Genomic DNA, 17,448 nt, shown 5'->3' on the forward strand with positions numbered 1-17,448 from the left:
CGTTGAGCCAGAGCTGCAGTTTCCTTTGAGTCAAAGGCTCCCTCTGGACTTCCTCTTGTTGTTCTGGTACCTGTTGACTACAGCACCCTCTAGCTTTAGTGAAAGCACCGATTAGCGAAGCCAGCACTGGTCTGTGCACTGACTGCAAGCAAGATGTGATGACAACTCCATTTTAAAGACACAGGACGTTAATCTGTGCTAGTAATCTTGGCATTTTTGATAAATAGAAGGTACACAAGTGGTAACACAGCACTTACAGTTCAACACTTTTTGTGGATAACTCATTTTCTAATGCAAGCGTTTATTTGTCCACAGCTTCAGCAGTATCTTCAAACCTGAGTTACTCTAATATTAATGCACGGTGAAAACAAAAACAGCCCACACGGTGAGATAAGTTATTGTAAAATTATATTAACAAGCAATCTTTCCTCAATTTGAAATAAAAAAATATCAGCAAATAAAGGCAACATAGGACAGATGTGTATAATGCATAATGTTCACAGGGAAAAAAATGAAACAAAAATTCTCATCACATTTACAAGACTGCGGCTAAGTTTATAATGATGCCTACTAGAATCAGTTTAGAAAGCTTTGACTAACTGAATAACTGGGGCAATATATGTAGTCAAAGTTTGTATCAAAATATAAAAAAATATGCGGATGGGCAAGAGACGGGCAGGACCAAAGGGACGACCAGTGATACAGGAAGGAAGTGTTAACCAGTATGTGTGAGAGATTAAAATGGGCAACTCATCCATATATCCATCAACCAAATTGGAAGTAACACAGAAGGCTACGACGATGAAGCGCACAGAGTGTTAAGCACAGGCAGGTAAAGAGATATACACCACATCTTAAAGCAGGTGTCCACATAGAGAAGAGCAGCACTAGGTAGTATGTTGTACACAGATTCTCAGCACTCATGCACTCACTTTTTAAGCCAAAGTCTGGCTTCCCTTGACAGCACGCGGCAGCAGTCCAGCTGTTTAAACAGCCAAGAGTGGCAGAGTAGCAAACTGTCAACAACAAAGCCCCTTTCAGACATGCAGTCCTTTTCCATTAATCTGACAGCACCCGCGAACGCGTCGGCTTCGCACCCGAACGGGCGCCCCCGGTCACTTTTCTGCAAAGATTGCGATGGAAATCTCGAACTAGGTCCGACCTAGCACTTTCAACTTGGCACATGTCTGAATGCATTAACCGATGCACAGGATTATGACTGCCCATATCTCTCGTCCATCTTTGATGTAGAGATTGCCCCAAACAGCAATAAAATATGACGTGAGGTTTTATCTCATCGGAAGCTATTTTTCATTTTCAGTAAGGTGAAAACGTCGCTCTCTAATGCAGTGCATATTCCCCATGCAGAAGAGAGAGTCTGTGTTCAAAGGGCAGGGGCAGCTGTGGCAGAACGCACACACTCGCGCACATGCATGCACACACACACTCACTCACACAGACCCTGATCTTGGTAAAAATGTCACATCGAGTTAAACGTTCAACAGTGTGGCTACACTTCACTAGATGCCTAATGCTCACTGCCACGAATGCGACAATTCTTTTGCACATATGGTGAATATCTCACATACCGTGGCTCTCTTTGCAACTGTCATGGTTACGTCTGAATAAAGCTGCGAGGAACACTGATGTAAAAGTGACCAAAGCCTAACAGAATGCCATCGCTTTGAGGGACTGATGAAGGCGGCAATGTTAAAAATCCCATGTCTGAAAAGGGCTTGAGAGACTGATCAATCTGGATCAATGTGACACTGTAACAACACCGCTGCAAAAGGCTGTCACAATAAAAGCCATATTCTTTCACATCGTTTCCATTTTTAAGTCTCTTTAAATAGAAAGGTGGGCATTGGGCAGAGTAATACATTATTCAGAAAGGTGGCCACAGAGTAAAAGACAAATCCTCAGTCCTGTGTCAACCCATTTCTGTGACACCATATGCATGGCGAAAAGTAAAATGACAAGACAGAGACTTTCCAAGCTCACAATGCGTATGCAAACTCTCCAGTGTTTTAAGTGACAAAAGCAGATATTTCCTGCACATCTTGCACCACAAAGCAATCATTAAAAAGTACAAGAGGTAAACTTCCAACCTTTTTCTCTTCGCACTAGGATTAAAGAGGCTGAGAGGACTGAGCGGGGTCAGGAGGTTCTGCAAAGAACATAAAACGTGTCATTTATGCATTTCAGTAGCTGGTTTCTCACACAGGGGTTGTGATAAATGGTGTAATTGTCCTTCATTTTGAGCAAGGAGCAGTAGTTTGCCAGCCATTTAGATTTTTTTGTTTTGTTTTTGTCCCCCAATCAGCATTCTGGCGTTAGTGTGGAACCAAAATGGCGCCTGTCCCTGATTTGGTGCTGATGTGTTTGGCCATGTCCTACAGTGACTTCAGATCCTCGGAATGATGGCAAATCGGGGAGGGTGAAGAGGGGGAGGGGGTCACACACTCATCGTCATGGTTGGAGAGTACTATGGAAACACACACGCAAGAAAAGGAAGCTTTAAAACACATCCATGTGTTACTATAGTTTACACCTTGCTTTATGTCCTAGCTTGTGTCTCCGGCTTCATCACGGCGGAGCTACAGCTACAAACACTCTGACGACTTACGTTCTCGCTCTGAAAGGAGTGGAGGAAGTTTCCACTCAGCTCCCCGTCATCCCTCGGGGTCCCGGGAGGATTGCTAATGCCACTTAAATTGTTTGGGGAATTCTAGTAACGAAGAGGACGAAGTTACCAGTTTAGTTTATCTGGGTTGAAAAGATAAGCAACATGGCTGCATTGGGGTTGTTTTTTTTACCTTGTTCATTCCATCCATATCACCAGAACCTGAAAATTAAACCATGTGTGAAATAATTAAAACAATGTTCATGAGCCCATTTTATACAGTGAGTGCAGATAATAACATGTGCTGTCTTTAACAGGTGGGGATGCAATCCAAACACTTTAATGCACTGTGGTGAGTAGTGTTACCTAGTGATCCATTCATGTGGTGTGGTTCCATCCCAGCCATGGCTCCCAGGGGTCCATCAGAGCCTGGGCCCATAGGGAACTAGGGGAAGGAGGGGGGGTAGTGGCATGAACACTTATCACAGCTCCGTAGCGGAGTTGCCGTACGATTAGTTAACTACCAAAATTGAAACTACCAAACTTAAAGTAAAGTGAATAAAAGTGCAAGCTGCCTGAAACCCAATTACTAAAGATTATAACAGTGCATTTATTTATTTATGCCATTATAAGATCAGCCTCACGTTCTGCTTGAAGTCTTTGTCTGATTCTTTCATTACCACGAGTGTAGGTGAAACAGTAGCCTCCAATATCACATATCACAGTATAACAAGTGCTTTGCGTCTCTGCTGTGCATTCTTTGGTAAACAGTGACAGCGTGCTCTAGAAAGACCAGAATTACTAGTGTTTTACGTTAAGCGTGATGTCATGCAATAGGAAGTGGCATTTCCCACACAAACCCACACATTCAATGAGTCAATCTGAGGCTGTAAAAAGATACTTCTGGTGTCTTCTGTGGTAGTTTTACTCCCTTCATCAGCAGCATGAAGCAAAGTTATTATAGTTAACTTTAACTCAATTAATGAAACATTGTAGCTTTCTTTGTAACTAATTGGGAAAATGTATTAACACAACCTTCCTAATGACTCTTTGGAGCGTGTTTATTGAGAGTTCTGGTGGTTTCTACATGGCTATGATTTAAGTGCCTTCATATAGTGTTGCATATTTGTTGTTGTGCTGCCTTATCCTTAATTTCTCTTTAAAATTTCCCATGGAAAACACCCACCTTATCTGACTATAATACACAAACCTCTGGCTGTGTGTGCGCTTGTTTCTTTGTCCTCAAACTCCTCTCAGACCACCAGGGGTTGAGCAATCCAACATCTTAGGCCCCTTGAAGGGTCTCATCTATATCAGATATCGTGACGTCTTTGTGTTTCCTGGCAACTACCTAGTAACGTGCTAAAAAGCGCCCATTTTAGCATTTATGCATCTATAATGCCTTGTAAAAACATCATATCAGTTTGTATTTAACAATAACATCTAATCCCCCCCCCCCAAAAAAAAAAGCATGGATAAAAAAACAAAAAAAAACTATACATGTTTAGCAATCGCCTAGCAACAGAACTACATCTACCACCACATTTTCTACTTTTCCCAATGAGATTAAGTATATCAGTTTACCAGCACCACACACAGGACAACATTACTGTAGCAAAACTAGTAAAAACTTTGTTGTAACTTTGCTGTAAAAACTTACAAAATTAAAAACTAACTAGAAAATAAATAATTATAATAACAAAGCTCAGGTTTATGTGTCTACAGGTCTTTCCATCTGCACTCACACAGCCACAAAGGCAGTTTGATGGTGTACAGTTACAACAGGTTCGTACCTTTATCACACAGTTAACGTAAAGAATTTATTTGTGTAATGAAAAGAGATCAATTTTCAGTACAGCGGTCCCTCGTTTATCGCGGCAGTCAAAGGCACCCACGGTTGCCTTTGACAGGGCAAAACGTTTCCTCATCATTGTTGTGTTTGTTGGGGAGAAAACGCACAAACATACAGCGCAGCACTTCACAGTCGCACTGCTAGCGATCGAAGATTTATGTGAATTCGACAAGCGAACGCATTCTGTACTGTACAGGAGACGCGGCACGAGATTGGTTGACAATGGTCAAAAAAAAAAAAGAAAGAAAAAAACACGCAAAATTGCACAAAAAAAAAAAAAAAAAAAATCAAATCAGCGAAACAGCGAGGCCGTGAAACCGCGTTACAGCGAGGGACCACTGTTATGTGTTTTGTCTGTAACATTATGCTAAATATATTATTACTTCTGATGAAATCAGCAGTTCGGTCAAAGAAATAAAACAGAACTCACATTATTCCGGTTGCCAGGTCCAGTGTTGATCATGGTGTATAAATTGTCACCAGAGTTGTTTGAGTCTGACGGGGAAAAAGTGTAAACGTACAGTCGTGGATAGCACAAGAAAAGGCTCAAGTTTAGCAGCTTAAGTCAAAGAAGCACTAACCTGCGGGGCTGGGCATGATGGGAGTGCCAGGAGGCCCTCCACCTCCAGATGCCCCCTTTGGAGAATGAAACAAAATAAAAAATGCATTAAATGTTATCCTTCTATGCTGTAATATCTGTAGTGTGTGAGGGTTAAGACATCAGGATGTGTTCTCACCCCGTATGCACCAGGAGAGGGTGATGAGTAAGGCATCTGAAACCAAAGACATAAACATTACAGACCAGAAATGGGAGCACAAACCCTTTCCGTACCCCAAACTGTCATCATTCATCATTTGATCGTCCTAATACCATTATGGCTGTCTGTCCAACTGTCTGTGGAAACCATGATACATAATACTACAATTACATCCCACCCCACAGTAGAACCTTGCAGACCTCTGCAGCTCAGAGAGGAGATCTGGTTGCAAAGAATGAGCATTTCTCTGGGCTTATGTGTGAATTTGTGTGCCTGCATTTCTACTCACAGAGTTGGCATTGTTGGGATTGGGCCATGGCCGACCCGTTCCTGGGCCCCTACATAAGAACGCAAATGGAAATCTTGGTAAAATGTTGCACTTGATTTAAAACACATTTCAGACAATACTTAGAAATAAACAGGAGGCTCACATGTTCACTCCTGGCATGCCAGGACCCATGGTGTTGTGTGGAGGCCTCATCCCACCACCAAAGTTCTGAGAAAACAAACAAAAATCAGCTTCAAATCTGAAACCACAGGGTAAAAATAAAAACTCTTGCAAACCTACTACGGACACATCTGTTAACACTGTCAAAATGCTTTTGGTTTGGATTTGGTTGGCAAAACGAATACCTTCCTATCATAAGAACTAATAGGGTAAAAACTACTGATTCATCAAGGCAGTGATGATTGATTCTGTATAAGTAAGCAGCCTACCTGAGGGCCAGGCCCCATAGGCCCCATTCCTCGAGGGCCACTCATTCTCTGCATTGGCCCCAAGTTAGGATGACCTGAAGAGTAAGGGCATTCACGATATAAAATAATAATAATTATAAATGAAAATAATTCCACACTAATGCATGATGTGCAGATGCATGTCATTAAAGTGAAATGACACACACCTTGTGGCCGTGTGGGGTCCATGTTGGGCAGCATGGGATGAGGACCTGGTCCTCCGCCGGGTGGCTAGTAGAAAAAACTTGAATATGAAAATTGCAGTTTGAAATTCACACGATTCTGTGGTGGGTGGGTGTGCAGGATCCCTACCTGGCTGGCCATCCGGATGGGTGGACCTCTTGGGCCTCCAGCAAAGCGAGGCGACATGAAAGACTACAACACAAACATACATTTAAATAAAGATTTGACAAATGTCTCTTAAAATGTACACCCGTTTCTAGGTTTCATGTTGTGTGAATACTGAAAGCAGCATAAAGCTTTAAGCTGAAACAAATGCCAAAGCATGAAGCATCAGCACTGAGAACCAGCCTTGCCACATGACTGCACATAGCAAAACCGGTGAAAAAGAAAGAGAATGAGAGAGAAAGGCAGCGTTACCTGACTGTGAGGTCCCATCATACTGTTAGGGGGAGGAGGCTGAGGGTGAGGAGAGCCCTGGGGACCAGGAGGACCCTGTGGCATCACATAAAACGAAGAGGCAAAGAGGACGATACAGGAGGGACAGTGGGGAGGATGAGACGAGAGAGAAAGAGGGAGCGAGAAACCAAAGTGACAAAAGAGGGACAGACAGAGAAGCAGGGTTACTGCAGGGCAGAGGACAGTCGGAGTGCAAGAACCAAAGTGTGGCGCAAAAAAAATAAAAAATGTACAAAATATAAAACTCTTGTTCATGTACCAAACAGTAAGAGTGTGAGACTGAGCAGAGAAGAACAAGCAAATGACAGCCTTGAGTGACAGAAAGAGAAAGATGGAGAGGATGTGCGCTCTTTTGCCTGTCAGTCAAGACATTAAGAAGCGTGCTACATGCAGCATGTTATCACTGCTAATTTTCCTGAATTAACAGCATCAATTAAGCTCTATGCAATTAGCTTTATAAAAACACTAAACACCGGCACTGTGTCACTAATGTTGCTGAACTGACAGAGAGAGGGGTCTAATTGAGCCTCCTCAAATTGCTCCTGGTAGGGAAAGTATGAGTGTATGCATGCACTGATGGATAAACCTCAAAATTTCTATTCTGAGAATAACGCGATCACATAATCACTCGCAGCTTTGTGGCTTCTGCTTTATAATAAATTGCTGGATGTGTTGTGAATAGTTTGGTCTAGTAGAGACAGAGGTTTACAACTTCATGTCACCTGTAACGAGTCGGTTCCACACAGCTGCCTGTGATAAGTTTATCTTCATGAGATATTGATTTACAGAAGGTGCTGCACCTTTCGATTTCTCCATTAGGAGAAAATGGCCTGGCCACACCTTCCTGTTTACAGCACAAGAGGGGTCCAGACAGACAGCACCGCTGTGATGTTTGCTACTAGCTCGCCGAGTACACGGAGCACAACAAAGGGAAAAGCGGCAGTGTGAGACCTACATCTTCACAACACATGAAAAGCTCTACAAGCATCAAAATAATCCCTCCGACCCCCACAGGAAAATAATATTTTAGATTTGTATATGAAACAATAGTTGACATGATATATCAGCTGATATATCAAAAAGAGGGGGTAAAGTCGAGGGACATTCCCAACAGTTGCAGACAATACGAGCGTAGTTTATGGACTGACCTGGAAAAAGGCAGGTGGCATTGGGCCCCCTGGCATGCCATCACCAGGGGGCATCCCTCCCATCACGGGGCTGGGAGCTGCTGCTGCACTCTGACAAAGAAGAAAACAGGAGAACGAGTCAAGCCGCTGGGTTATGCTTTCAGTCTTTTTTTCCAACAACACCGCACCACAACAAATCCAAGGAGCAGGAGGAAACTCTCGGCAGACGTCACTTTTTAACAAGGAAAGCTCATGTGAGAAATTGGACAGTGGCTGAATCTGAGCTGATCTCAGCTGTAATGGGTTAATGGCCAAAAATCTTATCCAACTCTGTGAATAAAGTTTCATGCATTTCCTTTTTAAACCTAATTCAACCAACTGTCACCCACCCCCACACCCTCAATAATATATTAATGGGGTCCTTATTGAGGTCTGATCTGTGCTGATTCAGAATCCAGTGGATCAGATAAGCATCAGTGGGATGCAGTGAGTCAGTGGCTCCAAAGTGCTGCTGCACAGCAGGGGCGAGCTGGGCCGATTTCCTGCTCAAACCGCAGCCCTAATTCACTAATGTGCCATTTGCTTCGGTCACACGCTCCTAATTGACTGAGTTTTTCTTCCCTGTAGCTGAAGCAATCTGAGATGGGCTAATGTCTTCAGAGCTGTGGGGTTTAGCTTCCGAAGAACAGACACCAAGTGAGAGAAGAACATTCAGTCATATTTTTTTAATGCGTAGCTCATTCAGTGAAGTGTAGGCAACTAGGCACTGACACTACAAGAACGGATGCATCAGCATCCACACTCACATATAGCTCTCGATGCCCAGAGCCTTACAGACATCGCTGGTCAATATCCAACACGCTCCCTTTCATCGACTGCACCTTCCCTAATTATATCTGCTCAGGCTGCCACTGCAGGGCCACTGTGAAATACCTCAGCAGGGAGAGAAGTGAGGCCACAGTGAAAAGTCACATCTCATCAGGCTCCTTCACCGCCAGGACGCAGGCAGCATAAATTCCACTTCTCTACTGAGCGGCGTGGAAAACTCAGCATGGTGCGAGACTGAGAAATCGTCAAGCGTTCATAGAATCTGGGGTTCCCTTAGATAGTCTACTGCTGCATAAAGGCAAGCACAAATTAGTGAAGATATCAGTTGCTCTTCAGTTTACTGATATGCTTCTTCCCCCGTCTTGAGCAGTTACTCACTACTCGGCCCACTCAATTAGACGGGTTTCCTGTCAGAGTTTGAATAGAAAACCGAAGGCCAGTATTAAAAATAATACTGTGAGAAATCACTGAATAATATAAATTTACAAATGTACAAATAACTTCTAAGAATTAGAGCTAACCTAACTGCTAAAGCCTTTCATGGGCACTAGGTGACAATTATTAAAAATATCCGAACATTAAATATACACAAGTACCATATTAAATGATACAATGCTGAGAGACGGTAAACATCCATACTGAGGATGTTCAACATAAGCACTAATATACTCTACGTGGTAAAAGCCAGAGAAACCAACGAAAACCAATAAAAACTCACGACTCTACATTCAAACAAGTTGGAGCAGTAAGGCTGGTTTTAATTCCCCCCCCCGTGTCGACAGTAGAGGCTTTCACTTCAGTAAATCTTCATCGTCTCTGGTCATTTACACTCACAGAGAGAACGCTTTGTGTGAGCCCGTGTCCACAGTAAAACCTTAAAAACACAGCATTTTAACAGTGCTGTGAAGGAAGGTGTGGCACTTTCCTTTATCCAGGATCAAAACAGTAAAATGAATCCATGTTAATTTAATTTGGCAGATCATATTTTTCACAATGCACAGATCGACTCCTGCACCAGAGCTTTTGGTAAGACTTGCGGGTTGATCAGTGATGCCGTGCTTTAGCTTATGAATCTGCACATATATCAGTTCTTTGGGGTTCTTATCTCTGTTTTGCATGTGGAAACATCCATGATTCTGATCATATAGAGTAATCTAATCTATACAGAGTTGTGCACAATCCTCACAAATGCAACTCTGCTGATGCTGTTTTGCATTAATCTATTTTTCATTCTAAACAGAGGTGAGCAGTTTAGAGTACTAAACAGATGCACTTTGGCTTTAATCAAACACATTTGCATTATATACTACATTACATATATTTCATGTTAAATTCTCTGGGCATGCCTTTCTATCAAAGCAAAATTAGAAAAAGGACTTTCACCTTCTTTAGTGGGAAAGACATGTTACAAGCAGAAAATATAACTGAATCATCACATACATGAACACAACCCGTTTTGCAAGATTTAAACTGCCCAGGCAAGTCATCCACATGCAAATTAAACGAGGAGGATGTCAGGATCCTGCCTGACACATTTACTGACGTGGAAGAGTCACCAGGAAATAGTCAAACTTACACAGCCTCATAAACAAACAAACCAAAAACCCTTCAAATTTAGCAGCATTGGGTTCATCCTGACCAAAGGATACTTGCAAAACACAGACCAGGTGACTAACTGTAAGAAAAATAAACAATGAGTAGCCTGTCAAAGCAAATGCAGACCCACTTCCACACAGGTGTACTGCCAAGTACAATTAAGAAATCAGGATCCAGTCATGCACTGCGGCATGTACAAAAATGCTGAGCAGGCCAGTTGCTTCCGATTTTGCATTAAGATAGCGAGAGCTATGACTCTGAAAGAGGGCTCACTATGGAAGCATGTGTGACTGGAGCTTCAGTCTCCTGCTCAAGTGTCTGGTGTGTTAGTCGTTGTAGTACGGTACGGTAAGATCTAAATTCTGGTCAATGAGAAAGACACTGAAGATTATTGTTTGATACCACATATTTGATAGCTGTGATGTCCTTGTATTAGTGCAATATGGAAGGAAACAGGGCTGTTTCTTCCTCGGGTGACTGACCTGGATGTTATAGTTCAGCATCTGTGAATATGCCATAGTCCGCTTGGATCCAACGGGTGTAAATCTTACCAACAGCTGGTGAGCTCGAGGCTCAGTGCGCTGCCCACAACAGCATAACATTATAATCTCTGCCTGAGAACGTCAATAACAGTGATCAGGCCGTGTCAGCAAAAACTCTTCATTGACAATTACATACACAGAGTTATTATAGCAGGCTCGCAGTGCATAATCCCCACATTTCAAAGATCAATGCATATTTGACAGCTTAGTGATGTAAAAATGATAACCACCGATCTACAAAAATGCACACACGAAAAAATAAGTGAGAAACGCATCACCCAACAGATGAGGTTTGAATACATACAGGTTTGAACCCTTGACCCCAAAGTGAAGGGATCCAGTGACTCTGTTAGATTGTGAGCTTTAGTTTGTCCGCTTAGATTTAAGGGTCACTGGAAATCAATAAAAGCTTCCAATGAAAGGTTTCTGTCCTGATGTGAGGGTGGATTTCTTTCATGTGTTAAATGTTTTAATGAATGAAAAATAATCTGAATCATAATATTCGGCCTTCGCAGTCATTAGATATTAAACCACTTTAACGCCTTCTTGTAGATAAATTTGGGCTGCAACACCATCATCCCCATTAAAAGCCAAATGAAGGAAACAGGACAGAGTAATCCCCTCCAATTCAGTGTCCAGACTCAATTTCCATGACGCTGTTCTAGCAGCATGTGGTGGCCCAACACCTTACTCAGATGTTTTATATGAAGTCTTCCTTTAGTTTGCCACCCATCCCCACACAGTCTTTGTTATCACTATTACCATTTTTACTGTTTTATATGCTTGCTGCTTTAAGGTTTATGACAGGAAGTTAACAGCACTGTGATCAGTCAGGGACAACGCCACGGACTTGGAAGCCAGTGAAAGAAGTTGCAAGAAAAGAAAAGGAGCGATTGTTGTTTAGCATATATTTGATTAAGGCTTGAGTTGATATCCGGCTAAGGCTTTGTTGAGACAAAAGCTTTCCCTGGTTCTCCCCCAAAACAGGCTTAAAAAATACTCTAAAATGAAAAAAGGAAATTTAAAAACAAAAAACAGGCAAATGTGATGACGTATCACTAGTTTACCTGTTCATTATTTTATATTATCCCCGTATGCTCAATGATCAAGGTTAACTCCTGAGTGTCTTTCTGGTTTCTCTCTTGAGCAACCACACGATTAGAGCAGGTGTTCAGCCCAACAATAATCTAATGTAACGATAAATTATTGCAGTGAAGCTGAGCAGATACCCAAAGCCTTTCTGCCTTCTCGAGTTATTTTTGGGCCAATTTTCATATACACATAAGAATCCTTTATGACATCCTGGCTTTTCTATCACATTAGATTTTATTTAATTTATTTTTATTTAATTTGTTTTGTAATTGTCAAAAAAGTGTCTCACAAAATTTAGTGCAAGTTTTCTCAGTTTTCTAAAGCATTGCCTGTCTTAGCGAGCAAACCTCGGAGGTGACACTGCAAAACAGAAGCGAGGCCAAATCTAAATGGTGCTTTGATATGTTGATGTGCAATTATGTCCACGTGGGAAAGTGAACTTTTTTTTTTTTTAAACTGAATTTTGTAACTGTGGTCACAATACTAATAATCATTGATGCTGTAATACTGCTTGAAGGACTTCAACAGGACACAAAAAATTCTACCCTTCACCAAAAGTAGCAGATGTTAATCTTCAGACAAAGCCTCACAAAATTTATCAGACGCATTACTGATTTTCAAAACTGTAACAACTGAGAACAATCACCAGCAAAGGCACAAAACAGGAAGTGAGGGGCCTCAGCAACCATCACATATATTGAATCCAAATCTAATGTATGGACTCGACACTAATAGCTTATCCATAGGAGGAAAAAAATTGTCTGAGCTGACTTTTAATTTTGTTTGTTTGGTTTTATTTGCATCCTACTGACAGAACTGTAGGTAAAACTGTTATTCGTAGTTTTAACTTTGTTTTCATTGTAACTTCCTGAAATGCAAAGTAATGTCATAAAGACTCATCGTTTTTTATTAATTTACTTACATCTAAAATGTGTATGTGTGCTCTGGTAAAGTTGCTCATTGGTTCTAAGTTCAAATAGCATAAACAGCTCTTGATATTACAAGCTGTAATTTTACATTTGTTAAAGAAAACAACGATATAAGGATTTAGCTTTGCTTTATGATTTCTAGCCATTTAGCACATCAGCCAAAACAGCCCCACAGTTAACCTAACAATTAAAATGTAACCATTAATTTCTTTTCCTTGATTTTCTTTGTCCTACTGTGTGTGTGTGTGTGTGTGTGTGTGTGTGTGTGTGTGTGTGTGTGTGTGTGTGTGTAAGAGAGGATTGTATTTTTTTTTGTTACATTAAAAAACTGAAAGCAGCTGTCACTGTGTTTATCACAGAAAAGGGCTAAGCTACATTTATGGCTTGTTAAGTGGTTTGTGTTCATACAATCCCTGTCTGGCCCCTCCAAAGCGAAACTGGCGTTTGTTTTGATCCTCTACCCTTAAGTAGCCCATTCCTGGAATGAGGCCTGCAAAGAAATAATGAAGTAAAACAAAGCTGTATTTAAGGTATTGACCGCAAAGTCATAAAAAGACGTCAACAATCTACATCCCTGTAGAAGAACAGACACTGTTTGCCAGACTGAAAAGCTACGTGCATGGTGAGTTCCCAGGCATGTTATGTTAGATCTTTATCATGTAGCTCTAAAGCCACAGCTGTGCTTGTTGGACTGTTCCAAGGAGTCCAGTGCTGCGTTTGGTCTAAATAAGCTACGTCTCCCCAACGACTCTCTGGTACCGGAAAAGGGCAGATGTCTCAGTCCTGCCCCGGGCTACGAGGCTCTTGTCTGGGCCCTTTCTTACAACTTCCCAGGGGATTTTTCCTTTAAGACAGACAGACGACCACCCCCCACCCATCATGATTCAGCACGTGTGAATGTGTGTACTTTAAGGCAAACAAGTAATTCCAGCCAAGCAAATTCTCTTTGAATGCTTCAATCACTGAAGGAGGTTACAAAAGGCCAGAGTGGCGGCGGATGTGCTTGTGCTCCCTTTACAAAAACAAAGACGAGGGAGGGGGGGGGGGGGGGGGGGGGGGGGGACAAGGGAAGAGAAACAAGTAAAGAGGAGGGTGAGGATAACCAAGAGCTTGACTGGGGTAATTTTTAAAATATAATAAATCAAAAAAAAGAAAGAAAAGAAATGAAGCTTTTTAAAGTGGATAAGAGAGAAATGATGTAGGCGTTTGAGCCGCAGCACAGACCACCCAACTGCCGGCTCATGAGCTAGCATGCTCCTAACAGCCTCACTTCTTCCACTGGAACTGATTCTCAAAAGAAACCAGTCCCTATGTTTAGCTTGTAAATGTTTAACCATCAATCAACATCATAAAACCCACTCTGGATCCTGACTGGATGCTCTCTTTCCCTCGCAGGTCCCCTCCACTTTACATCTCCCTCCAGTCTTCCTCCCCAGCCCCCTCCTCTTTTATTCCCTCAGCTCCTCTGCGGTGGTGGATGCTGGGCATATGCCACACTGCCACTCCCCTTTTTCTTTTTCCAATATGCCCCTCAGCTCCATGACAGCCATCAATCAGCCGCTGACGCCATGGCGACAGGGCCCCTGGGGAGCGTTCGTCAGGCCCAGCATGAATACGCCGGAGCTTTACGAGGGCTGCCGGCTAACAGAACAGCACTCACCTCCCCCACACCTAGACAAAGGCTTGGGTCCAAGGACTAGTACTGTCCACACACACACACACACACACACTTCATTGACCTCCTCAATAAACACAAAGAGAACCAACATCAAACTGAAGGGTAACCACAAGATGTCAGGGAGAACCAACCGTGCAGAAACTCTCAAAGCTCCACGCCACAGCAGCACACTCCCCAGACTGACATTTCACTGTTCCTTCATTTGCTTAATGTTTTCCATTCAAAGGAAATAGCTTCAGTCAAACCAAAAGACACAACTTAACATCCTATTTAGTGTTTTTACTTCCTTTAAAAATGATGTTCCCATTTTCCCAGAGATTAATTCTCTAATTCGTGTATGGAAATACAATTTTCCCAAAACAGACTCTCCGATCTTTGACACATTCACAGAAAAGGACAAGCATATTCTACACAAGCAAGCAACCAGAAGCAATCAATTACCATTAAGTAGGCTAGTTGAATTAAGGCTGACTGTCAAACAAAAACGCAGCCTTTCCTTTGTATGAGCTGCAATAATAAGGAATGTGGTTACTGAAAGGGCAGAGCCACGCTGTAGCCTCTCTCTTGGCTCCCAGGTCACCTGCCAGATCAGGAGGCCTGTTACCCTGACAACCCTATCTGCCAAGAGCAGGACCAACATCTCAGTTTTAACCCCTTCCTGTCTGGTACACCACTAACCCGCCTACAAACTGCACTGTGCATCAATCATCCTAAGAGGGCTCCTTAACCTCTAATGTCTTTCCTATGCTGATACAGCACAACCTGAAAAGTCTTTCTATTTTATTTACATCAGCAGCACCATTTTAATCTTTGGAGGCAGAAAGAGACGTTGGGAGGGGAACGGCAGAGGCCATAGACATTCAGTTCACAGTTTCTTTTGATCTATGCAAGGTTCTTTTTAATGTTCTTTTTTTGAATGCTGACTCAAAGCAGGAAATGAAATGACAACAGCACCTCAAAACTGCATAATTATCAAGATGCAAAGCACCCATACCATGCAAATATAGAACTGCTATCGTAAGAGAAGCAATGCGCTACCAAACCACACACATGTACTGAGTGACACCTCATAAATTCAGGATGTAAGGCTGCTCCAGCAGTTCTTCTGTTTCAAATCCATTAGGATTATGTCACTGCAGGTAATATGTTTCAACATGTATTGGCGCTACCACACATTCAGGCAGCTGGAGGTCTTTAACAGAAATAGAGCTGTGTGCGTGAAATTCTCAGATGCTGTGCAGAACACACCGGAGGTTCTTCGTCTTCACAACTGAGGCAGCGGGGAGCTTGGGCTAAGGGGAGAGCACTTGACAGGTCTGACTCAGGACATGCTGACATCAGCATCATTTTCCCAGAAGCCCATAAAGCTCATGGTTGGGCGCAGCATTCAACCCACCAACAGATCATGATAGCTGATCATAAATCAGCAGCAGACACAAAGTGTTTAAAATTGCATTAGATGGTTAAATACAGCTACAAGGTGCTACAGGGAATACATTATGACATAATGAAAAAAGTTATATATAAAGACATCACTTCTCAGCCTCAAGCACAAACTTATTGTCTTCTCCTGGTGAACAAAAGGCAATATTTGCAACCGTTTCCTTGTAAGCAGTACTCACATAATCATGGAAAGCTTTTGCTTCGCTGGAGTGGTCACATGTCTCTCTCCTCTCTGGTGCAGCACAATACAAGTCCCAGAAAACACTGTGGACAAGAGAGCTCATGAAGCCAAAAAACCCCAACTCACACACAAGTGGACATTTTATTACATTACAAAGAGATGACACTTACCACCACCATGAATGCAGGAATCCAGGGGGTTCACCAAGTGTTATGTTTTTCTCCCATCGGATCTAGGACAGCACAATATCAATAATTATCTATGGGTGTCAGTTACACTTTAACAATACTGTCCTCCAAGAATAAAAATAAATGTTTAAAAATATAAAGGACGTGTTAATACGGTTAAACTTTTACCCTAAATGCCACATACCTCTGATAAAAAGGTCTGTGCAGACTTCTGTGCCCCTATGTGTAACAAATACTCATACACGTAAAGAGCCAACCTGCGGGGGAGAAAAAAATAATTACAAATTGAGGTTTAATTTAACAAACTTGACCAAGTAGCAAAGCAAAATCACCAAACATCAGGTTGAATCTTCCTGTACGCGAACAATGAGTGATTAGAGTCGGGTAAGGCCCTCTGAACAATGGCTGCCAAATACCAGATGCCAAAAAATTAAATTGGGACTCGTAAGCAAAGCCAAGGCTGGTGAAGACTCTCAACAATCAGGAGGTTAAAAGAAAGTGTGGAGGCAACGGCGTAATTTAACGTCGTGATGCGAAGCATTTAAAGAAAACAACAGCAGCCTGTTGTGTATTAGCTAGGTACAGTATGTTGGTGGCAGTGACGGGGCTGAGGGAAATTAAAACGGAGCCTATCCAGAGAGCGCAACAGAGAAAACAATGTACTGTAGCACGGCGATGTTATTGTTTTACTCTCTCCGCACCGTCGTCCGAATAACCGCAAAAATCTCAAACAACTGCCGATAAAAACACAAGTAAACTACAACCGGAATCGGCTGGAAATGTGTACAAAATCAGCAATAATCTACATGGAGCAGAACACAGCTCAAAGGAGGAATGGCGAGCAGACAAGGCGGTTCATTCAATTGCATTCTCGGTAAGAGGAAATCGCCTCTTGCTAGCCTGTCCAGCAAACAACAGAGAGCAAGAGGGAGCAACTTACGAGGTAAAAAATACACAATAATAAACGCTTCTCGGCTTACTTTTCTCGTGCTTGGCTGTCCGACGGCACCGGGGTCCCTTTGCCTTTGGGAAACATTGTTTTGTTTGGAGGACGCCCGCCTTCTCTTTCTTTTTTTTGCTATTTCATCTGTCAGATCATCGCGGCCGCGACCCTCTCGCACTCCAACCGCACTCCTCCTCAACCCGACGACTCAACCGAGCCTGCTCCGGAGGAGGGGGAGAAAAAGGCGGAGCCACGTCTGACTGACGCTCCCATAGGCCAATAGAAACATAACAA

General features: G+C 42.5%; 1 protein-coding gene across 2 annotated transcripts; it reads right to left on the reverse strand.

Moving 5' to 3' along the window:
* Positions 1–391: 391 nt before the first annotated feature.
* ssbp3b (single stranded DNA binding protein 3b) lies at positions 392–17,359 on the reverse strand. 2 transcript variants are annotated; one of them, XM_005946487.3, is made up of 18 exons: positions 17,192–17,359; positions 16,396–16,468; positions 16,194–16,255; positions 16,022–16,106; positions 7,756–7,845; positions 6,569–6,643; positions 6,281–6,343; positions 6,136–6,199; positions 5,951–6,024; positions 5,665–5,729; positions 5,523–5,571; positions 5,213–5,248; positions 5,057–5,111; positions 4,906–4,970; positions 2,990–3,068; positions 2,817–2,845; positions 2,627–2,728; positions 392–2,485 (listed from the first exon to the last, which is right to left on the reverse strand). In XM_005946487.3, the coding sequence occupies exons 1-18, from the start codon at positions 17,245–17,247 to the stop codon at positions 2,456–2,458; spliced, it is 1,152 nt and encodes a 383-aa protein (XP_005946549.1). In that variant the 5' UTR covers positions 17,248–17,359; the 3' UTR covers positions 392–2,455. The 2 variants fall into 2 exon arrangements, with proteins under 2 accessions (XP_005946549.1, XP_005946550.1); XM_005946488.3 differs by lacking the exon at positions 6,569–6,643.
* Positions 17,360–17,448: the final 89 nt, after the last annotated feature.

This window comes from Haplochromis burtoni, unplaced genomic scaffold, assembly GCF_018398535.1.
Source record: "Haplochromis burtoni strain Fernald_Lab_line unplaced genomic scaffold, NCSU_Asbu1 Contig_468, whole genome shotgun sequence".
NCBI lineage: Eukaryota > Metazoa > Chordata > Actinopteri > Cichliformes > Cichlidae > Haplochromis > Haplochromis burtoni.

Excerpts from the sequence above, each read along its gene's own strand:
- ssbp3b (XM_005946487.3), bottom strand. The coding sequence starts at position 17,247 with ATGTTTCCCAAAGGCAAAGGGACCCCGGTGCCGTCGGACAGCCAAGCA. Across the intron at positions 6,644-7,755 it reads TGCCACCTGCCTTTTTCCAG|GGTCCTCCTGGTCCCCAGGG; the intron begins GTCAGTCCATAA and ends GTGATGCCACAG. Across the intron at positions 2,846-2,989 it reads CCACATGAATGGATCACTAG|GTTCTGGTGATATGGATGGA; the intron begins GTAACACTACTC and ends TTTAATTTTCAG.